The sequence below is a fragment of the Heterodontus francisci genome, chromosome 5 (assembly GCF_036365525.1).
Source record: "Heterodontus francisci isolate sHetFra1 chromosome 5, sHetFra1.hap1, whole genome shotgun sequence".
Taxonomy (NCBI): domain Eukaryota; kingdom Metazoa; phylum Chordata; class Chondrichthyes; order Heterodontiformes; family Heterodontidae; genus Heterodontus; species Heterodontus francisci.
The window spans coordinates 7,288,321-7,306,154 of NC_090375.1; the positions used below are offsets into that span (position 1 = coordinate 7,288,321).

Here is a 17,834-nt window from a genome sequence, read left to right on the forward strand (position 1 = left end):
TGAGACTAACAGCATAAAAGTGGAAGTTCTCGTCAATTCAACTGATTTCAAAAGAAGCTTTTAAGTGTCAGAAATGCAAGGTATGAGGTTAAAATAAGTAAACTGTGTTTTCTTTGAAGAAGGGAGCTCATTGAGACAAACAAATTGAGGGTTTAAAGATTTTGAGGAAAGGTTTAGAAAAGTAATTGGGCAAATAGGGTAGGCACACATTTATGGTTTCACCAGAAACCTCAAAATGAAGAAATCTTCCGGAAAAAATTCTGAATAAAAAGTTGTCATTGGTATTTAGATCCTTAGGCAATACCTGATATCAAATTACATGGCCCTTCCCTTTGGCAATTGCTATATAATAATCTCCTTGCTTCCCAATTCTGCTAGTTAACACCCTTTTTCTAACCTATACCTCCCCTTCCTATAAAATTCTCTTGTGCATTTGTACCTGGAATTCTGAAGGATTTTAAAAAATTCTCAACAGTTTGACATGACTCTCCAAAATAATTATGGTAGTATTGCTAGCAGCAACAGTGGAAGCAGTTTGGGTGTGCAATGTGTAATGCACAATGAACACCTGATCCTTTACTGCAATGAATGCGTGGAGTGTGTATGCCCTCGATGTTTGGTGGGGAGCAAGCACAAGATGCACACTTTCTCACCCTTTCAGGAGGCCTGCAAGGAACAAAAAGTAAGTACCTGAGATTTTTCACATTTTTCACCGTGGTGACGGATTTACAAGAGCTCAGTTCAAGGGACAGGCTGGATGCAGAGAGAAGGGATTGAATGGTAGTGTGCAAAGACTGCAAAAATTGTGGTCTTTACACGGAAGAGCCTTTTGCTAAATGTTCTTGTACTCAAATTCTTCTTGTATAAACAGGGTCATTGACAAGAACCAACCAGTGTGACACAGTGACCATCTCACACTCTCAATTCAGTTATTTCTTTTGGGTCTCCTTATCTCGAGAGACAATGGATACGCGCCTGGAGGTGGTCAGTGGTTTGTGAAGCAGCGCCTGGAGTGGCTATAAAGGCCAATTCTGGAGTGACAGGCTCTTCCACAGGTGCTGCAGAGAAATTTGTTTGTTGGGGCTGTTGCACAGTTGGCTCTCCCCTTGCGCCTCTGTCTTTTTTCCTGCCAACTACTAAGTCTCTTCGACTCGCCACAATTTAGCCCTGTCTTTATGGCTGCCCGCCAGCTCTGGCGAATGCTGGCAACTGACTCCCACGACTTGTGATCAATGTCACACGATTTCATGTCGCGTTTGCAGACGTCTTTATAACGGAGACATGGACGGCCGGTGGGTCTGATACCAGTGGCGAGCTTGCTGTACAATGTGTCTTTGGGGATCCTGCCATCTTCCATGCGGCTCACATGGCCAAGTCATCTCAAGCGCCGCTGACTCAGTAGTGTGTATAAGCTGGGGATGTTGGCCGCTTCAAGGACTTCTGTGTTGGAGATATAGTCCTGCCACCTGATGCCAAGTATTCTCCGAAGGCAGCGAAGATGGAATGAATTGAGACGTCGCTCTTGGCTGGCATACGTTGTCCAGGCCTCGCTGCCGTAGAGCAAGGTACTGAGGACACAGGCCTGATACACTCGGACTTTTGTGTTCCGTGTCAGTGCGCCATTTTCCCACACTCTCTTGGCCAGTCTGGACATAGCAGTGGAAGCCTTACCCATGCGCTTGTTGATTTCTGCATCTAGAGACAGGTTACTGGTGATAGTTGAGCCTAGGTAGGTGAACTCTTGAACCACTTCCAGAGCGTGGTCGCCAATATTATTTACAAGTTATTTACAAACCCATATCATCAGGTTTCTCTTGCATTAATTTAAAAGTAAGCAAAAATCAGCGGTAGCTGTTTCCTGATTTCTTGGCCAGCCCAACTTTTCATATGGAGCGCCAATACAATTAAAGCATCAACAAGAGGGGAAATGCAGATCCCTAGAACTAGATCGTAGTCAATTAGACAAGCTGTATTGATGGGTTAGTTGGCAAAACGCAGCATGTAAACTGAGATTTAAGTTTCAAGTAGAAGAGATGAAATGGGAGTGCAAAATCGAAATAACAAATATTTCTGGAACTGTAGTTACATCCAGGGCGAGGCAAGGAGGGCCAATTTCTAATATATTCCCTTCCAACTTCAACACTTAGTTAGTAATGGAGTAGCTTTCTAATCAATAGGAGTATAATGTGGGGAAATGTGAAATTGACCACTTTGGCAGGAAGAATAAAAAAGCATATTATCTAAATGGTGAGAGATTGCAGAGCTCTGAGAGGCAGAGGGATCTGGGTGTCCGAGTGCATGAATCACAAAAGGTTAGTATGCAGGTACAGCACGTAATTAGGAAAGCTAATAGAATGTTATCGTTTATTGCAAGGGGAATTGAATACAAAAGACTTGCAGCTTGATAGGTAAGTTGGCCATTAGCAATTGCCCCTAGTATAGGTACGTGGTAGAGAAATATAGGGACAGGTGGGGATGTGGTAGGAATATGGAATTAGTGTAGGATTAGTATAAGTGGGTGGTTGATGTTCGGCACAGACTCAGTGGGCCGAAGGGCCTGTTTCAGTGCTGTATCTGTAAACTAAACTAAACTAAAAGTAGGGAAGTTATGCTTCAGTTATACAAGGCATTGGTAAGACCCCATCTGGAGTACTGTGTACAGTATTAGTCTCCTTATTTAAGGAAGGATGTAAATGTGTTGGAAGCAGTTCAGAGAAGGTTTACTAGACTGATACCTGGAATGGGTAGGTTGTCTTATGATGAAGGGTTGGACAGGCTCGGCTTGTATCCGCTGGAATTTAAAAGAGTAAGAGGCGAATTGATTGAAACATCTCAGATTCTGAGGGGCTTTGACAGGGTAGATGTGAAAAGGATGTTTCCTCTTGTGGGAGAATGTAGAACTAGGGTCACTATTTAAAAGTAAGGGATCACCCATTTAAGACAGAGATGAGGAGAAATTTTTTCTTTCAGAGGGTCGTAAGTCTTTGGAATTCTCTTCCTCAAAAGGCAGTGGAGTCTTTGAATATTTTTAAGGCACAGGTAGATAGATTCTTGATAATCAAGGAGTGAAAAGTTATCGGGGGTAGGTGGAAATGTGGAGTTGAGGTTACAATCAGATCAGCCACGATCGTATTGAATGGCGGAGCAGGCTGGAGGGTCTGAGTGGCCTACTCCTGCTCCTAATTCGTATGTTTTTATGTTCATGTGTAAAAGCTACTCTTTCAACAATTTAGTTCCTTCCCTGTTGTTAATGATTTTCTGCAATCTCCATTAGACTGCTGTTCCTCAAACCCTTGAACCACCTTGTTTGGGTTTGCTTGTGATTCAACAGGGGCTTGAGTCAGCTCTGCAGCTTTCTGGAAATATATCCTGAGCATTTTTCTCTGTATTTCCTCCCCCAATTACCAAATATTGGTAATTCATCACCTGAGGAACTACGAGGATTGGTTATGCAAGGGTTCTCAACATTTTTGTTTCAAAGGACCCCCTTCCATGTAATAAAAATTTAATGGACCCCCATAACACAAGTACTTTTTCTGCATAAAAATCATATAAATCTATAGAGTTGTTATTATTTTTGTTTTACTAACTTAATGTGAAACTTGTTGCTGGCACTCAACTCGATGAAGGCTCAGGTGAGGGGAATGGGCACCAGTTCGAGCCTTGGTTGAGGGGTCATAGAGTCATAGATTCCTTTACGGCATAGAAGGAGGCCATTCAGCCCATTGAGTCCATGCCAGCTCTCCGTGGAGCATTCCAGTCAGTCCCATTTCCCCACTCGATTCCTGGAGCCCTGCAAGTTTATTTCCATCAAGTGCCCATCCAATTTCTTTTTGAAATCATTAATTTGTCTCTGCTTCCACCACCTTCATGGGCAGCGAGTTCCAGGTTATTACCACTTGTCTTCAATCTGTGTGCCCTAATCCATGTACCATCAGTTAATGGGAACAGTTTTACCTTGTCTAACTTATCTAAGCCTGTCATAATCTTGTACATCTCTATCAAAACTCCCCTCAATCTCCTTTGCTCCAGGGAGAACAGCCCCATCTTTTCCATCCCTGGAACCATTCTGGCAAATCTCCTCTGCACCTTCTCAAGGACCCTCACATTTTTCCTAAAGAACTGGACACAATACTCTAGTTGTGGTCTAACCAGAGCTTTATAAAGGTTCAGCATAATATTCCTGCTTTTGTACGCAATACCTCTATTTATGAAGCCCAAGATCCCATATGCTTTGCTAACCACTCTCTCAATATGTCCTGTCACCTTCAAAGATCGATGCACATGCATCCCAGGTCCCTCTATCCCTGTACATTCTCTATAACTGTGCCATTAAGTCTATATTGCCTAACCCTATCCCTTCTGCTAAAATGCATCACCTCATACTCGTCTGTATTAAATTCCATCTGCCACTTGTCTGCCCATTCTGCTAGCCTATCCATGTCCTGTTGCGGCCGGTTCATATCATCCTCACTGTTTGTCATACATCCAAGTTAGGTATCATCGGCAAATTCTGAAATTCTACTCTTTATTCCAAGATCCAAGCCATTTATATATAGCAAAAAAGCAGTGGTCCTAGCACTGACCCTTGTCACCACTATCTACCATTCTCCAGTCTGAAAAAACAACCATTTCCCACGACTCACTGTTTTTTGTCCTTAAGCCAATTTTTTTATGCAATTGGCTACTGACCCTCCTATTCCATAAGCCTCAATTTTTTTAACCATCCTTTTATGTAGTAAATGCTTTCTTACAATCCATACAGACAACATCCACTGCATTCCTTTCATCGACCTTCTCTGTAACTTCATCAAAAATATGTTGCAACTGTGAGTCTTCTTGCGCCTGTGTGAGCAGCAAAGCTAAGTCACCAGCTGTTGGCTGAATCAAATAGAAAGGTAGAAACGCAAGTGTGGGTTTAAAAATTCATCAAAGAGGGAGGTGTAGGCAGAGTGTGGAAGGTTCACATTCTAAACATTCTCTGGTTATTTCTAGCAGACCACTTAAACCCTTCTCACCGACCTCTAGGGGCCAAAGACCCCTGGTTGAGAACCCCTACATTACAATATTAATGCGCTAAATGTGCATTTTTTCCGCATGTGCCCATCCAGGTATGCTGCTGCTCCTGGTAGTCGTTCCATTGCCAGTGCCACTTCTAGATGGGCTGTAGAAGTGCATTCAAATACCAGGAATAGCATGCTTTAAGGCCATGTTAATCTGCATCTATGGTGCTCTATGAACCTGCCTCCAGCTCAAATGCAGAAGCTCAGATATTTACGCCTGAAATAATCAAGAGTGCCAAGCCTGCTTTACTCTCAGCACTCCATGAACAGCTTTGTTTGTGCTGGGATGAGGGAGCAGTACCACAGGACATGCGCGATGCCAATATCATCACCCTCTATAAGAACAAGGGTGACCGTGGTGACTGCAACAACTACCGTAGAATCTCCCTGCTCAGCAGAGTGGGCAAAGTCTTCGCTCCAGTCATTTTAAACAGGGCCCAGAAGCTGGCTGAGCGCGTCTACCCGAAGGCATATTGTGGCTTTCGAGCAGAGAGATCCACCATTGACATGCTGTTCTCCCTTCGCCAGCTACAGGAGAAATGCTGTGAACAACAGATGCCCCTCGACATTGCTTTCATAGATCTCACCAAAGCCTTTGACCTCGTCAGCAGACGTGGTCTCTTCAGATGACTAGCAAAGATCGGATGTCCACCAAAGCTACTAAGTATCATCACCTCATTCCATGACAATATGAAAGGCACAATTCAGCATAGCGGCACCTCATCAGACCCATTTCCTATCCTGAGTAGCGTGAAACAGGGGTGTATTCTCACACCTACACTGTTTGGGATCTTCTTCTCCCTGCTGCTCTCACATGCGTTCAAGTCTTCAGAAGAAGGAATTTTCCTCCACACAAGATCAGATGGCAGGTTGTTCAACCTTGCCTGTCTAAGTGCGAAACCAAAGTACAGAAAGTATCAGGGAACTCCTCTTTGCTGACGATGCTGCATTAACATTCCACACTGAAGAGTGTCTGCAGAGTCTCATCGACAGGATTGTGGTTGCCTGCAACGAATTTGGCCTAACCATCAGCCTTAAGAAAACGAACATCATTGGATAGGACGTCAGAAATGCTCCATCCATCAATATCGGCGACCACGCTCTGGATGTGGTTCAAGAGTTCACCTAACTAGGCTCAACTATCACCAGTAACCTGTCTCTCGATGCAGAAATCAACAAGCGCATGGGAAAGGCATCTGCTGCTATGTCCAGACTGGCCAAGAGAGTGTGGGAAAATGGCGCACTGACACGGAACACAAAAGTCCGAGTGTATCAAGCCTGTGTCCTCAGTACCTTGCTCTACGGCAGCGAGGCCTGGACAACGTACGTCAGCCAAGAGCGACGTCTCAATTCATTCCGTCTTCGTTGCCTCTGGAGAATCCTTGGCATCAGATGACAGGACCGTATCTCCAATGCAGAAGTCCTCGAGGCGGTCAACATCCCCAGCATATACACCCTACTGAGCCAGCGGTGCTTGAGATGGCTTGGCCATGTGAGCCGCATGGAAGATGGCAGGATCCCCAAGGACATATTGTACAGCGAGCTCGTCACTGGTATCAGACCCACCGGCCGTCCATGTGTCCGCTTTAAAGACGTCTGCAAACGTGACACGAAGTCCTGTGACATTGATCACAAGTCGTGGGAGTCAGTTGCCAGTGATCGCCAGAGCTGGCGGACAGCCATAAAGGCGGGGCTAAAATGTGGCGAGTCGAAGAGACTTCGCAGTTGGCAGGATAAAAGACAGAAGCGCAAGGGGAGAGCCAACTGTGTAACAGCCCCGACAACCAATTTTATCTGCAGCACCTGTGAAAGAGTCTGTCACTCTAGAATTGGCCTTTATACCACTCCAGACGCTGCTTCACAAACCACTGCCCACCTCCAGGCGCTTACCCATTGTCTCTCGAGACAAGGAGGCCAAAGAAGAAGAAATCTGCATCTATGGTGCTCTGTGAACTTGCCTCCAGCTCAAATGCAGAAGCTCAGATATTTCCTATCCTATACTAGCTATTCTGAGGCTTCCACTTAATGGTAAACTTGGAGCAGTTCCAAATTCAAAATCATGGCCCCTAAAATTCTAGCAGTGGGTCGGGTCCACAATTTGGGGTGGAACCCAGAGCTGCAGGGATTCCTCAGCCTGTTAGAACTGTGACAAACTGCACAAGTCCAGGATGAGTGGGAATTTCTTAAGTCTCCTGACAGGGCTTTGGCAGCTACCTTAGCGATTCCAGCCAGTTTTCCACCCAATAGACCCAGAGGGACTTATGATTGGTGAGAAGGCCCCAAGAATGCTAGAAAGAAAGGTAATCAGTCCCAAACATGCCCCATTGTTCCCTGGGAAAAATTCCTAGAAACATGTCTGCCATTTTCTTTGGACTCCTCCTGGGCCTTGGACAGACTGCCTTTTACCACCTCATTGGGATGGATACGTTGGTTGTATCTTCACAAGGCACAGGGGAGCCACTGTTGAGTACATAGGTGATTGTAATCCTGAGATTTGGGGCAGTAAGTGGAAGTCCCACTCTTTTGTGCTGTGCTTACAACTCCTTAAAAAGGTCTGCAGAAATTTGGGGTGCATGTCTTCCCAATGCAGGCACAAGGAGTAATTCTGCAATTCCATGCTTTACGTGTAGTGGACAATGTGTTACCATGCACCTAACCCTGATTCTCTAACCCATGCCTCCCAGGAGCAAGGCTCCTGCCCGAATTGCATGGCATACAATTACCCCGATGGCTCCTATGGGGCACGATGCAACCCCAAAAGTAAACCAAGCTGGCACATCAATGCATTAATTTCATCTAGCCCTGTCAGTTTCTTTAGGTATGAATGACTGCTAATCAGTTCCAAGTAAATTTAAACCTTGAACCAATGCCATGGGCTGCTTTCTTTCATGGGGATCAAGAAAACTACTTTGCATTTCATCCACGCCTTTAATAATTGCTCAGAAAATTCCAGCAAGTATATTGTTTTATGTTGCATAATGAGGGATTAGCTTGAGCAAAATGAGGGACTTCATTAGGAACACGCGAAGGCGAAGTCAAGGTGTCGGAGAGAGTGCACAAACCTCGAAGCTACTCATCTGCCTGACCCTTCAAGCACTACCTGCCCCTCATGTGGCAGAGTCTGCAGATCACGCATTGGACTGATCAGCCATCTCAGAATCCATCTAACCAGGGTGGAAGCAAGTCATCCTCGATCCTGAGGGACGGTCTAAAAATTACCCTTACATTGCTGAAAATACGATAAATCTATGTAGTTATAGGGGTAAACTTTACAGACTCCCGACATCGGGGTTGGTGGTGGGAGGGAGGCCGGAAAATGCCTCCAGGAGAGGCCCACCATGGGCCTCCATGCCGGGAAGGCCTGGCCCCATATTGCGGGTGGCGATGAGGCCTCGTGGCGGTCCCCGCTGCTCTGCGGCAGGGTCAAAAATAAATATGTTAATGTATTAAAAGTAGTGAAGTAATTACTTACCCACTCCCGCTGTCGGTCTCCGTGCGATATTCGTGCTGGTGGCCAGCACTCCTGTGTCTTCGGAACTCCTTCGGGAGATCTGTTGAGGGCCACTGGTGGGGAGGTGGGAGCAGGTATCTATTGCAGTGTGGGGGAGTGGGGTCAAAGGTATCTGATTGCTCTAGGGGGTGGAGGGAAGGGGTAAAGGTTAAAGTTTTTGAACTGGGGGGGGGGGAAGGTCAGGGGCACAAGTTAAGTTTGTTCGGGGGGAGAGGGCAAGTAATGAATCTGATGGTCATTGGAGGGGGCACAGGTGAGAGAGGGTCAGGACAACTTTTTTTGATTTTTCAAAGCCTTTTCTCTTTAAAAATGTAAGTTTTATTGGAGGACTGGAAGCCCTTTAAAAATAGCAGGGGCACCTGCGCACTGGCACCAGATGCCATTGCCAGGGATGGAACGCCCACCACTCTGAGTCATTGGGCGGGTGGGGGGGTTGGTCCGCAGCGGCCATATAAATGAGTCGCTGCGTTCAATATTGCGGCGGCTCTGCGGAGTAAAACAGGCGCATCCGGGGCGCCATTTTTTATGGCTGCCGCGCAACATAAAATTCAACCCATAGCATGAGTAACTCTTACCCTGCTGAATAGACAGTAACTCTGCACAGTTACAGAGTGAAAACCCTTACCCTGCTGAATAGACAGTAACTCTGCACAGTTACAGAGTGAAAACCCTTACCCTGCTGAATAGACAGTAACTCTGCACAGTTACAGAGTGAAAACCCTTACCCTGCTGAATAGACAGTAACTCTGCACAGTTACAGAGTGAAAACCCTTACCCTGCTGAATAGACAGTAACTCTGCACAGCTACAGAGTGAAAACCCTTACCCTGCTGAATGGACAGTAACTCTGCAGAGTTACAGAGTGAAAACCCTTACCCTGCTGAATAGACAGTAACTGCACAGTTACAGAGTGAGTAACCCTGATCCTGCACTGTATATTTTAACTCTGCACTTGTGCCTGCCTGTCCCCTTTTTGTTCTTGTCGGGGCTCCCTTACAGTTCGCCAGCCCCCTGCTGGAGGGTCCTCCTAACATCGGTACAGGACTTAGGGGTGCAGGTTTCACTGTATGTTGGGGTTTCCCCTCAACCTGGCACCTGTGGCAACTCCTGCAGTACTCCAAGACATCTTTGTGGAGTTTAGGCGAGTCAAACTGCTGTCTTATGTTGGCTTTGGTCTTTCGTATACCGGCATGTACAGCCACTGTAGTTTCATGGGCCCTTCTTAATATTTCTCTCCGGTACCACTGTGGCAGCACTAACTGGTGAACTACTGTCCACTCCTTGGTCTCAGGTCTGTAAGGAGAACTCCACTTCCTCATCAGTACCTCATTCTTCAAATAGTAGCAATCAGGGACTCCCTCTGCTTCACTTTCAGGTTGGGCAGCCTGTGCTAACTCTCGCAACACTGGGTCAGCTTGCTGCGCCTGAGCTAGGCAAAATCCATTTAATTCATTCCCTGGGTCTCCTAACTTTCCAAAGAAAGGCTTGAACAGGCAGACCCCATGGTCATCTGCCTGCAGTGCCAATGCAGTCTCCTCTGGGGGAGCTGGTTTGATCATGGCCTGATCTACTACACATTCAGGGAAACTGCATGGGTCCGTCTCCCGCCACTGCCCTGTCTCTCTGACCTCCTGCAGTCTTTCTTTCATTACTGGGGGTGGGGTAACACCTTCACCCCCACCAGATCATTACCTAGGAGCAGGTCAACCCCGTCCACAGGCAAACTAGGGATAATCCCTACGGTCACCGGTCCCAAAACTAGGTCACACTCCAGGTGCACCCGGTGTACAGGTACAGACATACATTGCCCCCCAATACCATTCATCACCATTTTGGTGTTCACTGCACTTTCTGGGGGAAAGGTCAGGCCTTTTCCCAGTAAAAGGGATCTAGTGGCCCCTGTGTCCCTGAAAATCACTATGGGCGTGCTTGCCCCACTCCAGGGGCATGGGGGTTACTTTCCCTTCAGACACAAAACCCTGATAGCCTTCAGGAATCCTATTAAATTTACCTGCACTTACAGCTGTAAGCTTCCTGGGTCTCACTCTTACTGCAGTTAAAGCCACAGCTTGTTCTGCTGTGCTTTCCATCAGGGTCCCATCTTCACTGAGCAGGTGTGCCCTGATAAACACTACCGGTTTTCCCTTTAGTTTCCAGCAGTCAGCTTTTAAATGCCCTGCTTTAATACAATGGAAGCACACAGGTCTCCAGGTCTCACTCTTGCTCACAGCACCTTCCTTTTTGGCTAGAGGAGGGCCCCCTGTGTCCCCTGCTTTCCTTTCTCTCCCAGGACTGCTTAAGCTCCTATCACCTTTCCACCCTTTGTCCTTTCGGATTTGTGGGGGTGACTAGGAAAGCCGGGAAACTGACTTATAAATTAAAGCAAATTCATCAGCCAGAATGGCTCCTCAACATGGGTCTTTATGGAGGATGGGAGAGTGTGTTTAAATTCCTCTAACAGAATTACTTCTCTGAGATTCTCATAGCTGAACTGTACTTTAAGAGCCCTCAGCCACTGGTCAAAAACCAGCTGCTTACTTCTTTCAAACTCCAGATAAGTTTGATTAGCTTGCTTCTTGAGGATTCTAAACTTTAGGCGATAGGCTTCTGGTACTAATTCCTTTGCCCCAAAGATAGCACTTTTAGTCAGTTCATAATTTGATGAACTCCCATCTGGCAAAAAGGAATAAACCTCATGGACTTTTCCAATTAGCTTGCTTTGCAGTAAAAGAGGCCAGGTCTCAGCTGGCCATTTTAGCTGCCTTGCCAGTTTCCTAAAGGACACAAAAATACTTTTCTACGTCCTCCTCATTGAATTTTGGAATTAGTTGAGCTAGTTTTAACAATTTTTTACCCAGCCGTGAACTATGCTCCTCCATATTGGCCAGGCTTTCACTGTTGCCCCCTAGTTAACTCAAGTTGCTTCAACTCTCTTTCTTGCATTCTTTCTGGAATATTTTTTCTCACTCTCTCCCCTGCCTTTCATTTTCTTCACGTTCCTTCTGGAAGGCTCTTTCTTTCTAGCTCTCCTATCTCTCTCTTTCTGTTTCTCTTTCCCTGTCTTCTAATTCAAGTTTCCTTTGTTCCAATTGTATTTTTACCAGCTGCACCCTCTCTGGGTCTGCTTCTAACCCTGTTTCTTCTTCAGATTCAAGGGAAAAATGGGTGGCCACTAGCCTTAGGAGTTCAGACTTCCTAGCCTTGCCATGTACAGTGATCCCACACTGCTCAGCCATTTTCCTCAACTCCTCCATAGACAGTGTTTTTAACTTATCCCAAGTTACTTCACCCTGGCTTGGGAAGCTACTAGCTTCAGTTTCAGACTTGTTAGTATTCAAGCACACATAACCACAAGAAAACCTGTATTGAAATCTTGCTCTTTTTTGATTGGGAACAATTTGGCTTCCCACTTCCAATTTGTCATTTGTCTGTGGGTCAATTCCGGACACTAGAACCCAAATTTCTGTTACGACCAGGTGAGAAAGCAGTCTAGGGGTCCCTCTCAGCCTTCACCTGTCTTACTGTAACAGGGTTCCAATCTGAAAAACAACCCTCCACTACCACCCTCTGCCTCCTATCACCAAGCCAATTTTGTATCCAATTTGCTCGCTCACCCTGGATCCCATGTGTTCAAACATTCTGGACCAGCCTACCATACGGGACCTTGTCAAAGGCCTTGCTAAAGTCCACGTAGACAACGTCCATCGCCCTGTCCTCATCAATCTTCTTGGTCACCTCCTCGAAAAACTCAATCAAATTCGTGAGACATGATTTCCCACGCACAAAGCCATACTGACTATCCCTAATCAGACCATGCCTTTCCAAATGCATATAAATCCTGTCTCTCAGAATCCCTTCCAATAACTTTCCCACCACTGATGTAAGGCTCACTGGCCTGTAGTTCCCTGGCTTATCCCTGCTGCCCTTCTTAAATAAAGGCACAACATTAGCTATCCTCCAGTCTTCTGGTACCTCACCCATGGCTAACGATGATACAAAAATCTCTGCCAGGGTCCCAGCAATTTCCTCCCTTCCTTCCCAGAGCATCCTAGGATACACCTGGTCAGGCCCTGGGGATTTATCCACCTTAATGTGCTTCAAAACCTCCAACACCTCCTCCTTTGTAATGTTGATATGCTCCAGGATGTTGGTGTTCCCTCCCTTGAACTCACTAGCTTCCATGACCCATTTCCCATGGCTCCACACATAGATTGCCACACTGATTCTTAAGGGAACCTACTCTCTCCCTAGCTACCCTTTTACTCTTAATATACTTATAGAATCTTTTAGGATTCTCCTTTATCTTATCTCATAGCCCCTTTTCGCCCTCCTAATTTCCTTCTTAAGTGTACTCCTACATCCCCTATACTCCTCGAGGGACTCGCTCGATCCCAGCTGCCTATACCTGACATATGCCTCCTTCTTTGTCCTGACCTGACCCTCAATATCCCTCGTCAACCAAGGTTCCCTCAGCTTGCCAGCCTTGCCCTTCCATCTAACAGGAACATGCCGGCCTTGAACTCTTCCTATCTCACTTTTAAAAGCCTCCCACTTGCCAAACATCCCTTTACCTGTAAACAGCCTCTCCCATTCAACTTTTGAGAGTTCCTGTCTGATGCCATCGAAATTAGCCTTCCCTCAATTTAGGACTTCAACCTGAGGACCAGTCCTATCCTTTTCCATAACTATCTTGAAGCTAATAGAGTTATGGTCACTGGTCCCAAAGTGCTCCCCCACTGACACATCAACCACCTGCCCAGCCTCATTTCCGAAGAGGAGGTCGAGTGTAGCCCCTTCTCTAGTAGGGCCATCCACATACTGCTTCAGAAAACTATCCTGGACACACTTAACAAATTCTTCCCCATCTGATCCCTTAGCACTAAGGCAGTCCCAGTCAATATTAGGGAAGTTAAAATCACCTCCTATTAAAACCCTATAATTCCTACACCTATCTGTGCTTTCCCTACATATATGCTCCTCCACTTCCCTCTGACTATTGGGGGGCCTATAGTATCATCCCATCAAAGTGATCATCCCTTTCTTATTTCTAAGTTCTACATTTCAATAAGATCATCTCTCATCCTTCTAAACTCCAATGAATACAGACCAAACCTGCCCAACCTTTCCTCATAAGATAACCCCTTCATCCCAGGAATCAGTCGAGTGAACCTTCTCTGAACTGCTTGAAATGCAATTATATCCTTTAAGTAAGGAGAGCAAGACTGTACACAATACTCTAGATGTGGGCTGGATTTTAGGCCGGGCAGACAGGAGTTGGCCACCGACATAAAAATCAGTGGCGAACCCACTTCCGCCCGTCCCGGCGATCGTCCTGCATTTTACGGGTCCCCAGGCTTTAATTGTTCTGAGGTGGGACCTCCACCCGCTTGAGGGAGGACGTCCCGCCTCATTGAGCTGCCGGCCAATCATTGGGATTGGTGGCCACTGCTGGTACTGCAGCCCAGCCGAGGACATGGAGTGGGACTGAAGGTAAGTTGGGGTTGGCCTCACCGTGGGAATTTGGTCGTGACCCAGTGAGGCAAGGGTGGTCGCTTGGGGAGAAGGGGGATGTCACGAGTCCTGGGGGTGGTTGGGGAAGCAGGGGCGGCCCTCAATCAGGGCCCCTGTGCCCAATTGTCAGTGCACCCCTCCCCGCCCGCACCCCCCCCCCACCGCACCCACGGCCCACATAAAGAGGGGCAGAGGCGGGACCGGGGCCAGGAAGGCCTCCCGGAGCCTCCCGCTCAATTTTACGCCACCTCTCCCGCCACTATCTGGCTAGCTGGGGTGGTGTAAAATTCTGTCGTGGTCTCACCAATGCCCTGTACAACTGTAGCAAAACATCTCTACTTTTATACTGCATTCCCCTTGCAATAAACAACAACATTGCATTTGCTTTCTGAATCACTTGCTGTGCCTGCATACTATCGTTTTGCGTTTTGTCTACTATGACACCCAGATCCCTCTGCGTTTCAGAGTTCTGCAATCTCTCTCCATTTAAATAATATGTCGTTTTTCTATTTTTCCAGCCAAAGTGGACAAGTTCACACTTATTTCACAGTATACTCCATCTAATGTAACAGTACAATTTGGAAATGCTTATACTTTAAACTTAAAATCTTAGAGCATAAAATTGTACACTTCAGACTCTAAATCTCAACAGACACTCCTGTTTTACTGTTACTTTCATCCCAAGAGTTCCCTTATACATTACAGGATCTTGGCAGTTTGTTCACTTCTCCTGGGACTAATCCAAAGTGTACCACAGCTCTTAGGAATTCACTTCAATTTCCTCAATTTCTCAGCTATATTCTGAGCAATCAGATCTCCTGGATCTGGACTTCTCAGTTTGAGCACTGGCCTTCAGAAACAGAAACAAAAACAGAAACATCCCTGGTTCCTGATGGCTTCTTTGTTCCTGAGTTCAGCTGCTTTCAAAGCCACCAGCCTTCTCTGCAACCAACAGCCTGTCTGAAGTCAACTGCTTTTTCCAGAAGCCACTGTTTGTCTGTCAGCAAGCACACAGATCAAAACACCAACAGACACCCCTACATCATCTATCGCTATAGCAATGTGGTACAGATAGCAAGTTAAACCAATTATTTCCAACTCCAAATCTTCTCTTTGTTCTGGGAATCATATGAATAATTTAAACACCGGATGGAACCAGCTGCAGACATCCCATCTCCATCGTGAAGTTCAGAGAGGTTTCCATTGTTTAGGGTCTTCACACTTCACATTATGACCCTACTAAATAAACATGGGACAACCTTTGATTTATAACCACCCTAGGTTTGTTTGTCAGCTTCTCAAACCAGGTGCTTTCGTTTGTATTGCATTAAAAAAAATTCAATTTCCAAATTAAAAGTTACCTCGCGAAAATTAATACAAACCATGAACCAGGTGATTGTAACAATATACAGTGACTTCACTTCAGATAGTGTTGGCTTTCCTGAATTAACTCGCATTTGATCATGTGACTCTTGATTTTGTTCAGAATTATTTTTTCGAGCAGTTTTCCCACCACTGAAGTTAAAGTGACTCACCTGTAGTTGCTGGGCTTATCTTTACACCCTTTTTTGAACAAGGGCGCAACATTTGCAATTCTACAGTCCTCTGGCACCACCCCCCGAGTCTAAGGAAGACTGAAAAATTATGGTCAGTGCCTCCGCGATTTCCATCCTCACTTCCCTCAGCATCCTTGGATGCATCTCGTCCGGTCCTGGTGCTTTAAGAACAGACAGCCTATCTAATACTTCCCCTTTATCAATTTTAAACCCCTCTAGTGTCAACATTGCCTGGGTTGCATCTTCATCCTTGGTAAAGACAGTGGGCGGCACAGTGGCGCAGCGGTTAGCACCGCAGCTTCACAATTTCAGGGACCCGGGTTCAATTCTGGGTACTGCCAAATACTGGAGGACGAAAAAAGGAGTTCCTCCCTCCTTCACCGAACTCCCCATTCACTAAACTCGTATCTCCACGCTCTGATTGCAATCTGCACGCCGTTTGCAGGCTGCACCCAGACCTCTGTATTTATACTTTTTGAAGCTGAAACTACAACAACCAGATTGGATTGGTCAGCTACTTAACTAATCAGCTACTCTGCAGTACAGCCTGTTAATCCCTGCCTAAGACTGTTTTCATTTCTGATCTGGAACATTTTGCTTATTGTTCATTTCAGCTTCAGATTATGAAGAAAGTGAAGGAGCTAAAGAAGGTTCATGACAGAATCAAGAAGGACATGGGCCAGATTCCTCTAACATTACAGGACATCGAAGTAAGCACAGTCTGATAAACTTTCTCTTTGTCGTTCCTTCCTCTGACCATCATCAGGCCTTTAAACACAAATTTGTGTATCTTCAGTGTTGCCTCCTGATTTACCTTATCCTTTTTCTGACTCTTTTCAACTTTGGTGTTATCCTGTGCCTTGGGGCCCTTGGCCTCTCACTATAGCCTTTTAAAATGCTCAGATATTTCCCTTTCCTACACCAACTATCCTGAGGCTGCTAATTAATGGCAAACTTAGGGAATTTCTACATTATGGGAGCATCATCATTATAAGGGCATCATAAGTTCAAGGACCTTTGTAGGGTAAGTGGGGATGGGTAATAAATATAGCCTTGCCAGCATTGCTCATAACTGGGAGCAAATGATAAAAAAAATTAACACTCGGCCGAAATCGAGACTCAGCATCTCTTTTGGTAATTTCTTCCCAAGACTTCAAAACTGCAGAACTCGTCAACACCCACATTATCCTCTTCCTCTGACAATCTTCAGGTTTTAAAATCTGAAGCTCAACGGCATCTAATCACGATCGCCTGAGTTACCTTCACTTCTCATAATCCTTTCTTGGCACTCAAAACAACCCTCTGTTACTCTCAATCTTACTGATACGACCATGTTCCAGGGCCTACGCATTCTACAGCACTCTCAGTTCTCCGATAACTCTGTAGGGGGCATGATCAAGCTGTTTGCAGACGACGCAAAGACTGGCCGTGTGGTAGATAGCGAGGAGGATAGCTGTAGACTGCAGGAAGATATTGATGGTCTGGTCAGATGGGCAGAAAAGTGGCAAATGGAATTCAACCTGGAGAAGTGAGAGGTGATGCGTTTGGGGAGGTCAAACAAGACAAAGGAATACGTGATTAATGGGAAAATACTGAGAAGTGTAGAGGAAGTGAGGAACCTTGGAGTGAATGTCCACAGACCCTGAAAGTAGCAGGACAGATGGATAAGGTGGTTAAGAAGGCATAATGAATCCTTTCCTTTATTAGTCGAGGTATAGAATATAAGACGAGGGGATTATGCTGGAATTGTATAACTCATTGGTTAGGCCACAACTTGAGTAATGTGTGCAGTTCTGGTCACCTCATTACAGAAAGGATGTTCTTCTTCTTCTTTGGCCTCCTTGTCTCGAGAGACAATGGGTAAGCGCCTGGAAGTGGTCAGTGATGGTGGTCAGAAAGGATGTAATTGCACTAGAAAGGGTACAGAAGAGAGTTCTGAGAATGTTGCCAGGACTGGAAAAATGCAGCTATGAGGAAAGATTGGACAGGCTGGGTATGTTCTCCCTAGAACAGAGAAGGCTGAGGGGAGATCTGATTAAATATACTAAGTTTTGAGGAGCCTGGATAGAGTAGAGGTGAACAAAGAACAAAGAACAAAGAAAATTACAGCACAGGAACAGGCCCTTCGGCCCTCCAAGCCTACGCCGATCCAAATCCTCTGTCTAAACCTGTCGCCTATTTTCTAAGGGTCTGT

At 45.8% G+C, this 17,834-nt stretch overlaps 1 protein-coding gene across 1 annotated transcript in view; it reads left to right on the top strand.

Annotated features, from left to right (window-relative positions):
* Positions 1 to 481: 481 nt before the first annotated feature.
* LOC137369691 (zinc finger protein RFP-like) overlaps positions 482 to 17,834 on the top strand; it is a 174,645-nt gene continuing 157,292 nt past the window's right edge. The window contains exons 1-2 of the mRNA XM_068031027.1: positions 482 to 682; positions 16,255 to 16,350. Of these exons, the coding sequence (XP_067887128.1) occupies positions 482 to 682; positions 16,255 to 16,350 (297 nt within the window). The remainder of the gene's footprint in view (positions 683 to 16,254; positions 16,351 to 17,834) is intronic.